Raw genomic sequence first — 17,841 nt, forward strand, 5'->3', positions numbered from 1 at the left:
CCATACGTCTGAAATGAATAACTGGTGAAATAATCCCATACTGACATAGACCTAAATATTAGCTTATCAATAGGTAACTGTTTGAATAGAGAGCCCTGTCCCGAGAAAATACTAAGAATGTGGTAAATAATCCTATTTTCAGAGCAAAAAGACGTATAAAAACCCCAAATCAAAAGTACAAAAATTAGTACATTCAAACCAAAATACCAACCATCATTTTCTGTGCAGCTTGTAGAGCGGATCCAAGTGCACTTTGAGTTTCAACTTCTCCGCGAGATAAATTATCAGGTGGTTCATGTAGCTCGGGTAATTGACGCAACAAATCACTAACAAGTTCTTTTCTTTCTCGTAAATTAACAAGAAGAGAATCCGGCGTTGGCAAAAATATATCTGAACAAAATAAAAGGATTCAATGTAAACGGAAAACATATGTCATCATTTTCTGGAATGCAATTTATAAATTACTATGACTAAGCAAAGTGTTTTACGAATATTACTTTATGATGGCTGAGCCAACTGACCAGACAACTCTTTCACAGATTCACACAATGGATATCAGCACTTACCATCAAGATCAGAAACAACAAGCATTTGTGGTTGCGATGATCCCTCTGCCAACCTGTAGAAATGCACTGTTCCATTGTAAGAAAGAAAACCTATTTTAGTTCTCGAGTCTCCAGGTAAGTGATCAAGATGATCCAACAAAGCCTGAAAAAAACAAAACAAAATTAAAGAAAGTTCATTTAATAATGAGCATGAAAAGGTACATGAACTACAATTGGACAGCACATTGAAGATAAGCTATTCTTAATCTTGCTATTCAAGGAAGTCATCAAAATCTTAAATGAGGATAAGACTTACATATTTAACACGGAGGAGAGGAAAGTCGGAAAGTCGATGAGACGGCTTAATCATATGGTGAACAACGGCCTCTATTCGGGTTACCAGTTCATATCGGGCATGGGATTAGTTAGCCAGTTATTTGTTTTCAGAAGCATGGACATGATGGTGACAGGCAGCGGTTACGGAATCACTCTACGACAATGAGGAGTCTAGCAATACTTTTTAATTTTCCCCCTGCATGAGATTCGAACTTGCGAACCCATGCAGGAAAATGGGAGGAAAGGTATGATCGCGAGCGTATTGCTAACACCACATCATCGAGTCAACGAGATTTAGGCATGCTAAAAATATGACATGGCGAAATTCACCTTGTGACATAGAATAATATAGAAATAACACAAGATAAGCTCTTTAATCGGGCTTCAAGCTTCATGCGCACAAGTAATATACTTATAGACAATGGAAATATAAACAAAATGATGAACATTGACACATATTAGCTCATGGATTCTAGTTTATATATTGTTCTCAAAATCAAACTAATATATCACATAAGTCGTGTATAAATTTTTGGCTTGAACAAAAAGCAAAATAAGCAAAAGAATGAAAACTATTATATGCTATTTTGCACATTATTACTATACTTTATGATTACAAATACTCACATCACAGACAACTTGCAAATATCCAGTTTCAACAGCAGCGTGAGATACATCAAAGAGAAACATGTATACCGCGGGTTGTGGTGGACGAACCATATATTCTTGAGGAGCTGAACAACATAAAAACAAATTGCAGTAAAATCATTTTGTATTTGGTAAAAAAAGGGTTGAAAATTTTAATGTATTTACTACATTAAAATGTGAACATGTGATGTTCTGTTCTTTTTTACAGATTCTTCTGTGTACAGAACAGCTTTTTGTCAATAATGTTATTAAAATCTGAACTGAGAAACCCTAGCTTTGAGCAAGATTCCAATGAGAATAACAGGAATAGTAACCAAAGATGTAATAGCTCATTCTATGGCCTTACCAATAAATTCCAAAGTTGCATTAGTGCATTCCGGTCTAGTATGGGGTTCACCATAAGTTTTCGTGACTGGATGATGTAGAAATTCTTCAGGTACTTCGTTAACAACAAAACATAGATTGCATCTCCACCTTCTTTCATCCAAAAAATTTACAAACGGATTGATGTAGGTTCGACATCTTTTGCAACGTACAATAGTTCCTGTGAAACAAGACACAAATTCACATAGTGAATCCTCAAGGCAGACCAACTAACCCTGATTTTTTAATAGAACAGCTAAAATGATGCAAAGTTCACTGACATATAAACTTGGATGTTAGAAATAAGCAACACTCAAATTTATCTAATAACGGTCTGGTACATGAGAAGTTAATATTTTCCTATGGACTGGGGTCTGGACCGGTCGATCTATTTTCCACGAGGTTAGGTGTTAGGGGAACTTCAATAGTCCAGTCCAATATATTAACACCAATTTCATCACCACCCCACAATTAGAAAATTTTAGAATTTAGATTGCAATAATCTCATTTGAAAAATCTGCACTATTTCACTGATATCACAGCCCTTGTTGGAAATTACTAATAATTCTGACGATCGAAAACAAACTCCAGAATCTATTTGGATCTTGTCATCCCGAAATAGGATTCTGAAGTAGCCTACATTTCTGATTTGAAACCCTTCAGATATATCAAATAGAATGAAAAATTGATACATACTCAAAGAGCACCAAATTTATTGTTTGATGATTATTTTCCAATGCTTTCTCCCAATTCATTTACACAATGCTTGTTAACATATTCCCAAAAATTGTGACACAAGAAAAATTCATTTCCTTTTAAATACACAGCCAAAATTTTAGATCAATTTTCATCAGACTAAAATAATTTTGGGTTTTAATACTATATCAGAAAATTAGAAAATTATACAATGAAAGACTAGACACGGATATCTATGTATTCAACCATTAAAACCGTAAACCATACAGTACGTGTTAATGAACAATTGTTATTGCTTCATTGCTGTGTTTATTGAAATTGAACAAATTTAGTTCCCATTACCTGCTGATATTACAGGTAGTGAGCTGAGATCTTTGAATGGATGAATGATTAGGCCGAGAGGTAACTTGACCTTGTTCAAAAGTGCTTGTGTGTTTGGAATTGCATTGAGTGTGCATCGGAAAACACTGAAAAAATGGAAATTTCAAAATAAAAAAAGGTTATGATCAGTAGAATCAAGGACTTCAATCTGAAACAAAGTCTGAAATTATTGCCAAAAAAAGATCAATTTTACTACAAGTCGACAACCGAAATTACCCTTCTTTTATAAAATTCACTATTTGTACTTTAAGTTTTCTGTAAAACAGATTCCTTAAAGATGTTCAACATTGAATGATAGAATTTTAGAATACCAAACTGAAACTATTAACATATCAAGATCCCTGTTTTAAAATTCTTTCAATGCCGAATACTTTCTGTAACAAGCACACAGTAATGGCATAATTGTTTCCATGTGTTGTTGTTATATGTATTCAATTTACCAACAAAAGTAATCAATTTTAAAAGCACTAATGCTTTGCAAATTTTTGGTCAATTTCTTATATAAATATAAAAGTGCTTGCTTCGTAAATAAATTTGCAGTAATGTTTGGTTGTCAATTTAGTTCTGTGGAATTCCGCTGATGGATCTGTATGCACATAATGCAAAAAAAATGATGCGAACATTGAAGATAACTATCCTATGTGGTTAAAGAGTCTTACACAAATGTATTTTTATGTTTCGTCTGACCAAACTTCCTTCCTGTCAAACTTCTTCAGACAAACAGTTCATAGAAATAGTATGTTTGTTTTAGGAAGTTCAACTTCGGTTAAAGAAACATCATAGAAATACATTTGTGTTGGCATGTCGCAGAACTTTTAAATCACTTATACAAGATAAAGATGGTCACATTTTGACATCGCATTTTTTTAATTACTGATAGATCACAATTTTTGAAGTGAGGTAGGTGGTCAAAAAATAACATAATACTTGAACCGCAAATAGCTAGGGTCAAATAAGTTTGGTTATGGACACACCGTTGTACTACAAGCGATAAACTAATATGTCACAAGATGCAGTTTGGAAAGCAGTACTCTATAACAGGAGGTAACTTACTCCGTGTTGCAGTTCTTTCGTTTTGGTGGTATTAAACCCCTGTCACCTGGACCTGCTTCAAATTGTAGTGGCTTCTGTTGATGCTTTTTCAAAGGTAACAGTCGTCTCTCCTGCCAAAACAAATATATAAATATAATACATACTGTATGTCAAAAATAAGTGAGACCCAGCATAAGGCAGGCATAACTGAACACAAATATTTTCTTACCGAAACAACATTGTGGTCTACTTAGATTTTATTCACTTTTTTGACATACAGTAAATAGTTAGCCTGGCATGACATTCTAAATCAGTGGTTTACAACCCAAAAGCTTAAGTCCGGAATTCCAAAAGTTCACATTCGAATTCCAGTACCTATATTGTTATTTGTTCATTGGTTGAAGATATCAAACACATATCAGTTTTTGCTATTATCATTAAACTTGCTAAACTTCAAAGACCATTTTGTTAATATTAGGTTGGTTTATATAACTAAGTAGAGTGTAAACAATTTTATTTCACTTTATCAATCAAAAGTTTTTTGCAAAAGACAATCGAACTAGGTACAGAGGTCCCTCTGGAATGTTTTATTGGGGTTCCACTCTAACAAAAAGTTTGAAAACCACTTCTTTATCAAACATATAACTGCATATATATAAGATGCTACAATTTGAATAATATATCATCTTCAGCTCCATTCACACAACATCATACATAATAGACTAAAATATTGAAAATTTCATATACCCAACATCAGGAAAAAACATGACCAAATTTTAAACTCCCTCCATAGAAGACAGAGTTTAAGTGGCATTATGTTTAAAATGTTTTATTAATGGAAAGAGATCGCTAGAGTAATCGTGATGATAAAGAGATGTGACAAGTCATTGTTAGAATCTTTACTGTCGATTATAGGACGTATAAGTAATATACCAAGAATAGTATTTGAGTATTTTTACACATATCGCTTGATTTTGATTAACAAAGAACTTGTTCTGAATGTGGTGCCAAATCATATAATTAAGTGCCAAAAGTGAACAAATTAAGTTTATTCATTAAAAATACCCAAAATTGACAAATTAGATAACATCCATTACTGAAGGCAAAGTTTTAGACTAAATTGTTGGGTCAAACTTTACGTAGTATGATAAATGAGACGTGTTTCCTACCATCATAATATTGATAGGCCGATGTTTGTCATCAATTCCCATATTACTCATACCATGCGTAATACCAGATGCCGAAGAGAAAGGATATTGTCCTGGACCCGGAACACTTGGTGGCATTCCTGCTCCTGTGTACACAAATAAAACATAAATTAAACTTTGGACTTTAAATCCAAAAAGTTCAATAAGATTGCTAAATAGTCGAGGTTCAATAAGCTTGCTTGCATGTGTTGCATATATAAAAAGAATGGGAAAAGAGTATTATTAGTAATTTTATTAGATTTTTTTTTCACCTGAGTTCATAGGTTTTAATTTTTTTTTTTAGATGCCAAAATTCAAGACATTAGAAGTCTTGAAGCGGAAGAGTCTTCCGCTTTAAATCATAGAATACATTGTCTTCTTTTATTTCATTTTATCTTAGTAATTTAATTACCAGTAATATAATTTCAAAGCTGAAATATTAAGACAAATGATGAAATCATAATTTTCAATGAAAAGGAAAGCAAGCAAAATAAGACCAAAGATTCTGATAAATTATTATTGATAATAATAAATAACATACCTGGAACAGGGGGAAGCAGTTGGGGTTGATGTGGCTGATGATGTTGCCCAGGATGGTGCATTTGTCTTGGAATTTGTTCACTCGTTGGAGGTGGCAGCTGAATAAAATAGACAATATGTCTTTGCTCATAGAAAGAACGGTATGCCAAATCACAAAACCAAGAGTGATGCATCAATTATTTTTATTCACACTGACTTGAGAGTATAGAGCCTGACCTACATTGCATAACACTTGACATTTTTATTACTGCATAATGTCCAAAATGAAATGTCAATATTTATTAAAATATGATCTTCAGAAATTTGAAGTTATTTAGGAATATTTAGCAGTGTTTGGTAAAGCAATCGGTTACCCACTATTAGGACTGAAGAACACAATGCATTTACTTATGGATTCATAGGTAATCTTTTCATAAAAATATTGTTGATGAATGGTATGTTATCAAGCTTTGGTCACATCAACACATACAAGGTACAACAAAAAGTAGCCTTGTCCTAGTCATAGGCTACAATGTATAATTACTAATATTACAATGAATCGTTATTCGACAATGCAGTGTCTTGCCAAACAAACAAAAAATAGCTTTTTTTTCAACTTTTTTTAACAACAGATTCTACCTGGTTCTGCATCATAGAAGGTGGTGGTCGTTGTTGCATGTGGTGAAATTGAGTTGGATTTGGTGGCTGTTTTGGAAAATTGTCTGAAAATAAATTTGCTTGTGTTAATGTATAGATAAGATGATGCAATATGACAAAGAATACAAAAAGAATCTTTTATACACATCAAACAAAATTATTCAATAAACTTGGATGCCAGTACCAAAACTTCAAATTTTATAAAGGCTTGAGAACTGCTTAAATACCACCATGAAAAACAAGCATATGCATCACAAATCACAATTTTTCATTTCAGCTTAAAAATGGGTGAAGTGGTTAGTAAGATGCACTTAACCATTGAACTATTTACCCAATGATCCACTTAATAAAAAAATATGGCTTTAAAAAAAGACGTAAAAATTAATTTAAGTTGAGAAGTGCTGAATTGAAAATATATGATACAGTTGAACGTGGTTGATTCTATAGTCATTAATGTTTTGAGGTAAAACAAAGTCTATGTTCATCTGTCCGATTTTAATTACTAAAATACCAAGTCTATATTTAAAAATTTCCCAAACCCTTATTAATAAAGCTCAAAATCCAATTTAAATGCATTTACAAAATCCCACCCACTTCAAACATACCTACAAGTAACATATGAATAATTACCTGATGTTGGTGGTAATGGTGTATTTATATTTTGACCCATCAGTGGCGGAGGCATGGTGTTGTGAACTTTGTTTGGTGAATAAGGTGCGGTGTTGGACATAGGTGGGGGTACCAAAGGTTGATTTGATCTCACTGCATTCATAGGAGCATGAGCACTGGTAGGAACATTTGAACCCATTGAAGGATAACCACCATGTGAATAATTGGGGTTAAAACCTGCTCTCTGATTCATAGTAGATTGGCTAATTGGTGGTGGTGGCATGTTTTGAGAACTATATTGGGAATTTGGCACATGATTTGAGAGATTCATATTCTGTGAATATGGAGGACCAGATGGTGGAGTGGAATTACGAGCCCCCGAACTTGGGGTCAATCCAACCAAACCATTCATGTTATATCCACTTGTAGCAGGGGGCATATTGGCCATAGAACCTTGATTTGTAGGCCAAGCATTTGTTGATGGATGATGCTGTGTATTGTTGTATTGATAGCTGGTTGGTGGTGGGGTATGACCATGCGGTAATTGAGCATGAGGAGCAGGGGGAATAGAACTTCCACCGGTCATACTAGAAGGAAATTGTGGTGGAGGCGGGTGCTTCATCGGACCTATAAAAAAAACAGTAAGAATAAGGAAAAAAATGAATAATAATATTGCAAAGCCCATAATTAGGCACAATAAACAAATTCAATATATAATGTTAATGTAATAAATAAATCAAGAAAAGTTTAAGAAAGACAAAGATGTCTTGTGCCCAATTGTAAAAAAAATTTATGCGGGAAAAATTCTTCATAAAAGCCAGTTTATGTGAAATACATCGCGTTTCCCTGATAATAATTACCTGAGCTGCTCCAAGTCCCAGGTAAATCAAAATTTACTAATGCATATTTGGCCTATATAATACTTTGAAGTGCGACTAGCACTTGGCACTTCAGTGTGATCGTCCATAACTTTACTTGGAGATCACATCATTTGCTTCAGAGTGAGTGCACATGACTTAGCTTTGAGCAATTTTCTCACATAAAAAGTCTTAAATATAATAAACAATGCTTACTATCAGCGAATGCATGACTCACATTAAAAATGTGCCGATACTACTATTCTACTCGCGGGGATGGGGACAAGCATGGCTCACAGTTGATGCGGCCAATATCATGAACAAGATCCCTCCAAGCAAAAAATAATTTCAACATCCGTACTCTAACTTATTTTTCAAAACATTCTGGATCAAATTAAAAAGCCCAATTTAATCGGAAATATCAGTCTATATTCAGCTGATGTCGATACAAATACCAAAAAAATAGACGATATTGTCAATACCGAAACATAACAATTCACATATATATGATAATTATGAAATAAAGTATGCTTACCATTTGATGGATTAGCATTCATACCAGATCCAAAGTTACCGACATCATTAAAATATGGATTGGACATCGTAAAGCGCAATGAAACTATATTTATATTATCGGTATATAATGAAAAAAGAATTATATCCACATTACAGGCAAACAGGTAGCAGTTTATATTTATGGTAATATTCAAATACCAAAAAACATAAAATTACTGTTTATGCATCGTATATGTGGCACAATGGACTAGCGGTTAAAGTGTTTGAACTAACTGTTTGGTATCGTAGATTACACATCTCAGGATCAAGCTTCCTGCTCCTCACCCAACCCAGCTACAGGGGTGGTGACTCCTCTACGGCCAATGGGCCGGGGCCACGACCCATCTAATTTGGCCACATGGGCCGTGACCTATCAAGCTATAAGCGACGGCCCCATCAGCAAAAAAATTCAATTGTCTTACCGAAATTTTCAGTTTTTACAAAATTGTCAATATTCGAACCAAAAAAAATCTTGGGATGCCACTAATTTTTTTTCTTACAAATAACAATAGCTCCATACATATCATGAGATATCAGTGGCTGATTTTACAGGACCTTGTTTCAAGAGAAAGGCACAAGTAACTATCGTAATCCGAGACCACGGCACGCCGAACGTCTGAGCCTGTGAACAAACCTATCAAGACTGTGAGAAAACCAAAGGCACACTATAAAGATGGAGCAACATTTCAGGGAAACCCTTTTACCGATGAACAATCGCCCCTCCTTTCGGGGACGTATGGCCGCGTGAACAAGCGTTGATGACGTTGATGAATTTCAATCGACGCACATCAGCCTACCTCGGCGCAAACCTTGGCTCGGCGTGTTTCTCTCGTCTGTGAACTTATACTTTCCTTGTAGATAGGATGGCGTGTTAACGATAATAAATAAATTGGAGATATTGAAAATTACATTTTGATAATATATATTTTATTTGAATTTGGACACCAACAGTCCATACTAAAACAGTAAAAAATTGATGCCTTGCTGTGGCATTAGATGAATTAATTTATTAAACAATAATTTAATCCAATGGCACAACGAGACAGGTCTCACTACTTACTGAATAGAGCGCGAAGAGCGGGAAATATTTTTCTTTCTTTATTTATTAGCATCCGTGAAATTTGAACAATTTGATGGGAAACAGTATACAGTGGTAGGGAATGATCTCGAGTTTATATCAGTAATCTTCAACATCTTTAAATAACCCAACATGAAATAAAGCAAGAAAAATGTTTCCCTCTCTTCGCACTTCAGTAAGTAGTAAGACCGCAATGAGACATTCATATGCCGCAAAAGTTCAACTTGCGTAATTTATACAAGAACTGAAGAATAGATCAATGAAAAACAAGAATCTAATTAGCAAAATAATTGAATCCAATTTTTACCAAAACAGTTCAATCCAATGTCAGAATGTCGCCTCGAGACATTTATTTTACTATGAATTATTGGTGTTCAAATTTTGATAAAAATCGGTAATACATTGTCTGATTGTGCATTCTGGAAGTTTCAGTTCTAAACAAAAATGTAGATTAAATTGTTATAATTACACATTACACGTATAGACGGACATAGAAAGTTTCGTTTCACTATCGATATTGTTTCAACTACTGAAAAAACAAATTTTGATTTCGTGCTTCGTTTTGACTCCATTATACTGTTATAACGATAATTAAGACGATATCATGGACTCACAAAAATCTGTTTTGACTCCTATAAATCGAAACGCATAATTTTGTAATCATTTTGTCATTTGATCTCATTCAACAGTAATTATTATATTTACCGACATTTCTATTTACGCACCATTATTTCTGTATTTTAATAGGCATCTTCGGCAATTGTATAGAGCAGTGAAAAAAGAAAATTAAATAAGCAAAATTCGAGAGCCGCTCGATGTAGCCTATGCGTGATGTCTAAGTTCTGAAGTTATGCCCATGCTGTCTTTTATCACTTTTTGGTTTTTCTGATTAGATTGAGATCAAAACATAGGATAGGACCAGTCTGGATTTCATGGCCTTTTCGAACGAGAAATCGGGCGTGCAATCAGAAATTCCCGCGTGCAAATAAGAATCCCAGGCGTGCAATTATCAGAGCCATTATATAATGGCTCTGCAATTATAGCTCACGGCGTGCAAAACAACTGCGCCCGCGTGCAACTGACTTTGACATTAGATACCTCTCAATACATCACCGTCCAGTATCGGATAAAAAATACGTTGAATCAGAGCAAAAATGGACGTTTGACCTTTAACCCCAAACATTTTTTTCTACAGTTTGTCGCTAATTTTGAGAGTGTTTGTGCGATATTGGATACCGGTACTGTTCAGTACATCCGCGTAAAATTATTGAATAAAAAATACGTTGAACCAAAGAAAAATGGACATACTTTGTCATTAATTTTAGGAGTGTTTTTACGTAGAATTAATAAAAACACATCAAATTAGAGCAAAATTGCACGTTTGACCATTGACCCCAAACAGTATTTTTATACTAATTTTTATACAGTCACTAATTTTGAGAGTGTTTGTTTGACTTTAAATACCGGTACTGTTCAGTACATTCGTGTAAAATTATTGTATGAAAAATACGCTAAATCAGAGCCGTACCTGGCCAGCGTTGGTGCGGAGGCGATCTTTTCGTCCATAACTATTCTCACGGGATTCCTATCATTCAACACGATATGGTCTTTTTTGCTTCGCATTTTTCGATCAGACCAAATTTTGCAAGCTAGTATTAGTCGACAATTGTGGAGTTATAATATTTTGGCATCTTTATATTACTGAATTATTGATTTTAAAAACAATTTAAACCGTTTTACATTGGTGAGCAATTGCAAATTTTCGGCGTGCAAAATTGAATTCGCTCGCGTGCATTTTTGCGGAGCGCTAGCACCCTCGGGCGTGCACCCGCCATGGAATCCAGTCTGGGGATAGGATAGGATTTACATATTTATCCTGGGGAGAGGAAAGCCGATAAGACGGCTTATCCATATGGCGAACTATGGCCTCTCGTCCGGTTACCATTCCAAGTCGAGTATGGGATTAGTTATATTGTTTGTTTTCGGAAGCATGGACTTGGTGGTGGAGGAAGCCGTAACCGACCAGCGGTTACGTGAACCACCCAACGACGGCGAGCAGCCCAGCAATCCTCTCGCACATAACCATCCCTGCATGGGATTCGAACCTGCGAACCCACGCAGAGTAATTAAAGGTGCGGTGGCGAGCGTATTCCTAACGCTTAGCCCATTGAGCCACACCGCCGCGCCTAACATAATACAAAAGTATACTAAACTTGATAATCAATACCGGTAGTCAGATAGTCCTAGACTATAACTGTAGACTATAACGTTAGATGATGCGTATTGCGGTACGGTACCGGTACCGTACCGGTAACTGCAAAATTGGTTAAGGCGTTAGGTTAGTAGACTAGGTCCGGTGTAACACGCCCAGCCCGATTCATCAACCCGCCGAATACTGAGCTGTCTTCCGAAAAGTTCACCCGGTATTGTATGACTATGTTAAGTCTTCTACTAAAATGCATCTTTATTTTTGCTGTTAATATTCCCCTTTCCTTCATTCACAGAACGATAGGACAGGAGTCATAGGACTGTATATCTACTGCGATTTCACAACGAAATGGCTAACCTGGCAAGGTTAAGGGTCAGAGTGGAACAAGTATTGGAAAAAAATGCAGCGAGAATACAAATGCGTGTTACAATTGTTTTAATCTTAAGAATGCGCACATCTATTTTGATAACTTTTAAAAGTCCTGAGTATAGCCGTCTTCAAGAAGAAAATAGATGAAGGTATTACCAACTAAGAACTCAGAATAGAATAAGTTTATTTCGACTCCATGATCAGCATATATACCCGGTATTGCATGACTATGTTAAGTCTTCTACTAAAATGCATCTTTATTTTTGCTGTTAATATTCCCTTTTCCTTCATTCACAGAACGATAGGACAGGAGTCATAGGACTGTATATCTAGTGCGATTTCACAACGAAATGGCTAACCTGGCAAGGCAAGGGTTAGAGTGGAACAAGTATTGGAAAAAAATGCAGCGAGAATACAAATGCGTGTTACATTTGTTTTAATCTTAAGAATGCGCACATCTATTTTGATAACTTTTAAAAGTCCTGAGTATAGCCGTCTTCAGGAAGAAAATAGATGAAAGTATTACCAACTGAGAACTCAGAATAGAATAAGTTTATTTCGACTCCATGATCAGCATAACAGAGGATGGTATGATCGGTAAAAATAGATGAGTAAAAACTGATTATAGAATCAGGGGAACAATGAAATCCTTAAGTTTAAAAAACGCCCTCCCTTAGGCCCTAGACCTAGAGCTTCAAAAGCGTATTCTGAAGTTCTTTTCGTCTATATTAAATTAAAAAGAACTCCTCCAATAAGATTTTACCCATGCGACCTAATGGCCAAAATTTCGCAAAAACATAACCCTGAACTTGAGAGTTTTTATGTCCAGTAAAATTCTGCAAAATATTTTGTCTAAATAGTCGTAATTTTAATTTTTTTTGTGTATTATTATCCAACAAAACAATTCCACAACAAAATTCAACACTTAAACATTATGATGACGTCACGATCTAATATTTATCACGGAGACTCCCTACTCCCTAGTGCAACGAAAATCATTTTTTAACGATACTACGCGCAACAAGGTGTGAATAAGCCAATGTTGTCGTTGTAGTTAAATTCAGATTCATTTTACGTTCTATTTTTGTGTACAATTTTACTGAAAGGCCAAGCATGGTTGAGTAAAAATCATATTTTTCAGAACATTACAGGGTCAAGGATGGAATGGATACCTGATAATGCATGCCAAGCCATTACAAAGTCATTAAAAGAGAGTTATCGACTGTAAGTTTTTATCTGGGTTATGAGTGATTAATACCAGTCTTTCGAAGCTCGGACTCGCCATTTTCAAATCAATGCTTGTCACATAAATAGCACTTTTCGTTGTGTCTGGTACATTTTTTCTAATATTAGGTACACGACGACATAATACGCCAATAAAAAGCTGAGAGTGTTATTAACACCTTCGGTCACGGAATTAGACAGATTTGGGTACGGAGGCCTACATCGGCGTCCCAGTAGGCATTTTAAATTATTTCACACACACGCACATACATGTAATCTCAGAAGTATAACAAAATATGAAAAGGGAGAGAGACTTAAGATTAATTACTTAATTTTCACTTTTTTTCAGCGTTTTAGCAAGGTATGCCCCTTTCCCCGACCTTTGACCCCCGAAAAATTCTTTCTATACTTTACCATTGCAAAATTTTCGGGGCTATTTTAAGAGTGATTTTGCGAGTTGGCGCCTGTAAAATGGGGTATGTGTTTTAAACCATCATTATGATTAATCGCATACAACAATCTGATTTTTAAAAGTACCGGTAAAGAGTTTTAGCCTAGTCTATCACAGCTATTTCTACACTAATTTTTTATTCAATTCAATTTAATTCGTTTATTACTCCAGACCGCAGTGGTCCATATAAAAACAACACAACAAATAAACATAAGCAAAACAAAAATAACGCAATAAATACATAAAATACCTGATATGACAATCAGATTCACAGTAAGTCTCAAAAAAGAGTTATAATATAGCAATTTAATTAAGAGACCAAAAGTGAGGTATAGAACCTAAGATAGCCCGTAACAAACAGTATCTGGGAATCAAATAATGATTGTAATAGAATGTTATTGGAGTTCCTGCATCTCGTCATGTACACCCACAGATTTATTCTATGGAGTGCTTCGAAAGAGGGAATGTTCCCAGATACCATTTTGTGACGGACACTCTCAGATCTAGAGACACAGTGAATTACGCGATAAGCATTATTATATGAAATTTTAACTTTTTTATAATTATAATAATTGAAAAACAACCAGAGCTGACAGTTATAAATTCTACAACAATACGTCCTAAATAAAAGATTTTTCACAGTAGTGGAACAATTGACAAATTTTTTCAAAATTGTATGGGCTATAAAATAAATTGATTTATACTGACGTTTCAAGTCAAGGTCATCTCTAAGATCACTGGATAGGAAAACACCTAGATATTTAGTGGACGAAACATAAGTCAATACAGAATTACAAAGTTTGATATCAGGCAAATTATTCAGCCTAAACTTTTTACTCTGGATACACATACAAACACATTTTTTCAAGTTGTACAAGATGTCATGTTCAATAGAGTATTTATCGCATATGTTAAGTAAACGTTGAAGACCTTTGGCTGAAGGTGAAATGCAACACATGTCATCAGCATAAAAAAAAAAGATTGATAATATTGTTATTTGCTACACATCCAATGGTCTCTTGATACAACTTAACAGAATGGTCATCCATGAAAACAGCATATAAATATGGACTCAATATACTACCTTGCTTGGTACCATTATGGACAGAGAAAGGATCTGACACACTGCTACCCTATCTAACAAACATGGATTGATTACGATACATGTGTACAATCAGCGACAAAAATATTTTGGGGATTCTTTTTTTGATTAATTTACGAAATAGAGTCCAGTAATTAACTTTATCAAAAGCTGCAATTAAATTAAAACTCCTGGGAAGATCATTGAAGATCATTGAATTATCTGATTTATATTTAAGTTTTCGAAACACGACTGAAAACTAACGAATAGAGTTCAAAAACGCGAAAACGAGGTAATGTTTACGACCACGCTTGGAAATATGTCTGTGTCTGAGTGAAGTGTCTGAGCGGATGCGAAAAGGAAGCATTGTTACGTCACTTTTTGCATCTTGCTGATTGGTCAATGTCACGAAGTAAACAAGGAAGTCGATGCTCGGGGAAAGGTCCATCGGCGTTCAAGAAACAGGAGAAAATGAATAAAAAAAAAAACATAAGAAAAAATTTGTCACGGTTGCCAAATTTTAATATCAAATTTGTAAACAGCACAAAAAGTATTGATCAATATATAGGGGAAGGTGGGGTACGTTGGGACATGGGGCACAGTGGAAAATCAGCTATCACACTGATACTATATCCGCAATCCTGTCCGCGGCTCGATGTTCCAATCCGCCCTTCGGTGAGTTACAACGTCCCCGCGAACGGACAACGGACGGGTAGAGCGGCGCAAGCTATGGGGTGAAATTGGTTTTGGGAGGTTGAAAAAAAAAATTTCACCGTTCCAGTTTTTTCTTTTTTTTAGTTTAGCCTTTCCAACGAGACAAACCATCGTCTGATATTCTTTAGCGTCAGTCCACTGTAAAATATTCCTAACGTTAGCGATTGGCTGTGCCTTCCGAATTTTGCCGTGGGATGGTCTGAGAATATTTGTTTCCTATGGGGGACAATGGACCGGGGTTCAGTTGGACATGCTCTACAGGGCACAATTCGACAGTGTTTGATACAATAAGTGCTTAGAGACTTAGAGATGCGTTATATTTTGTGTAATATAATGGTTTCTTTCGACCCATGGCCCAATATGGAATATATTCGAGAATCAATAATATTTCCAGATTTAGATTCGAGGAAGGAAATAATCAAATTTTTTTGCAAAATGTTTTGTCAAAATATCTGAACTATTTCAGTTGAACATTGATTTTAAAAATATTAAATCTTCAAATTCGAAGTCTCCCCGTACTTTAGATGATTATGCTGATTAATTGCTTATTTTTAAGGGCATACTTCGTTGAATTTTGACAGACTGACCCATTGTGCCCCAGGGTCTGTCCGATTGTGCCCCACAAGTGGGGTACAGTGGGACACTTGACAGACGTTTTTCAAAGCATTTTGGTAGTAAGATGTGTGTCGCAAGGGAATTTCTTTGTTGCTGAATAAAAACTACATTTACCCCTCTATGCATTAGTCTCGCAAACTTAAGAGAATATGCAGAAATAACGGCTCAAAATATGCAAATGAAAAAAAGTGTCCCAACCTTCCCCACTTTCCCCTATCATATCGCCAATCTGTTCACCCGGTATTGCATGACTATGTTAAGTCTTCTACTAAAATGCATCTTTATTTTTGCTGTTAATATTCCCTTTTCCTTCATTCACAGAACGATAGGACAGGAGTCATAGGACTGTATATCTACTGCGATTTCACAACGAAATGGCTAACCTGGCAAGGCAAGGGTTAGTGTGGAACAAGTATTGGAAAAAAATGCAGCGAGAATACAAATGCGTGTTACATTTGTTTTAATCTTAAGAATGCGCACATCTATTTTGATAACTTTTAAAAGTCCTGAGTATAGCCGTCTTCAGGAAGAAAATAGATGAAGGTATTACCAACTGAGAACTCAGAATAGAATAAGTTTATTTCGACTCCATGATCAGCATAACAGAGGATGGTATAATCGTTAAAAATAGATGAGTAAAAACTGATTATAGAATCAGGGGAACAATAAAATTTTTAAGTTTAAAAACGCCCTCCCTTAGGCCCTAGACCTAGAGCTTCAAAAGCGTATTCTGAAGTTCTTTTCGTCTATATGAAATTAAAAAGAACTCCTCCAATAAGATTTTACCCATGCGAACTAATGGCCAAAATTTCGCAAAAACATAACCCTGAACTTGAGAGTTTTTATGTCCAGTAAAATTCTGCAAAATATTTTGTCTAAATAGTCGTAATTTTAATTTTTTTTGTGTATTATTATCCAACAAAACAATTCCACAACAAAATTCAACACTTAAACATTATGATGACGTCACGATCTAATATTTATCACGGAGACTCCCTACTCCCTAGTGCAACGAAAATCATTTTTTAACGATAATACGCGCAACAAGTCGTGAAAAAGCCAATGTTGTCGTTGTAGTTAAATTCAGATTCATTTTACGTTCTATTTTAGTGTACAATTTTACTGAAAGGCCAAGCATGGTTGGGTAAAAATCATATTTTTCAGAACATTACAGGGTCAAGGATGGAATGGATACCTGATAATGCATGCCAAGCCATTACAAAGTCATTAAAAGAGAGTTATCGACTGTAAGTTTTTATCTGGGTTATGAGTGATTAATACCAGTCTTTCGAAGCTCGGACTCGCCATTTTCAAATCGATGCTTGTCACATAAATAGCACTTTTCGTTGTGTCTAGAACATTTTTTCTAATATTAGGTACACGACGACATAATACGGCAATAAAAAGCTGAGAGCGTTATTAACACCTTCGGTCACGGAATTAGACAGATTAGGGTACGGAAGCCTACATCGGCGTCCCAGTAGGCATTTTAAATTAATTCACACACACGCACACGCATGTAACCTCAGAAGTATAACAGAATATGAAAGGGAGAGAGACTTTAGATAAATTACTTAATTTTCACTGTTTTTGAGCGTTTTAGCAAGGTATCGGCGTTTAGGAAACAGGAAAAATGAATACAAAAAACCTAAGAAAAATTTTGTTACGGTTGCCAAATTGAATATCAAATTTGTAAACAGGAGTAAACAGTACAA

General features: G+C 35.2%; 1 protein-coding gene across 2 annotated transcripts in view; it reads right to left on the reverse strand.

The window, feature by feature from the left end:
* The window catches only part of LOC120346915 (protein transport protein Sec24A-like), a 99,575-nt gene that overhangs the window by 11,684 nt on the left and 70,050 nt on the right, over positions 1–17,841 (reverse strand). The window contains exons 2-12 of one of the 2 annotated variants that reach the window (XM_078118140.1): positions 8,366–8,451; positions 6,995–7,600; positions 6,347–6,429; positions 5,730–5,826; positions 5,171–5,295; positions 4,023–4,132; positions 2,931–3,055; positions 1,876–2,073; positions 1,509–1,615; positions 567–708; positions 212–390 (exon numbers count right to left, since the gene is read on the reverse strand). In XM_078118140.1, the coding sequence (XP_077974266.1) occupies positions 212–390; positions 567–708; positions 1,509–1,615; positions 1,876–2,073; positions 2,931–3,055; positions 4,023–4,132; positions 5,171–5,295; positions 5,730–5,826; positions 6,347–6,429; positions 6,995–7,600; positions 8,366–8,432 (1,839 nt within the window). In that variant the 5' untranslated portion in view covers positions 8,433–8,451. Of the gene's footprint in view, positions 1–211; positions 391–566; positions 709–1,508; positions 1,616–1,875; positions 2,074–2,930; positions 3,056–4,022; positions 4,133–5,170; positions 5,296–5,729; positions 5,827–6,346; positions 6,430–6,994; positions 7,601–8,365; positions 8,452–9,770; positions 10,175–17,841 lie in introns of those variants that run through there. The other variant, XM_039416706.2, reaches the window with a different exon arrangement.

Source organism: Styela clava, chromosome 11 (assembly GCF_964204865.1).
Source record: "Styela clava chromosome 11, kaStyClav1.hap1.2, whole genome shotgun sequence".
NCBI classification, from domain to species: domain Eukaryota; kingdom Metazoa; phylum Chordata; class Ascidiacea; order Stolidobranchia; family Styelidae; genus Styela; species Styela clava.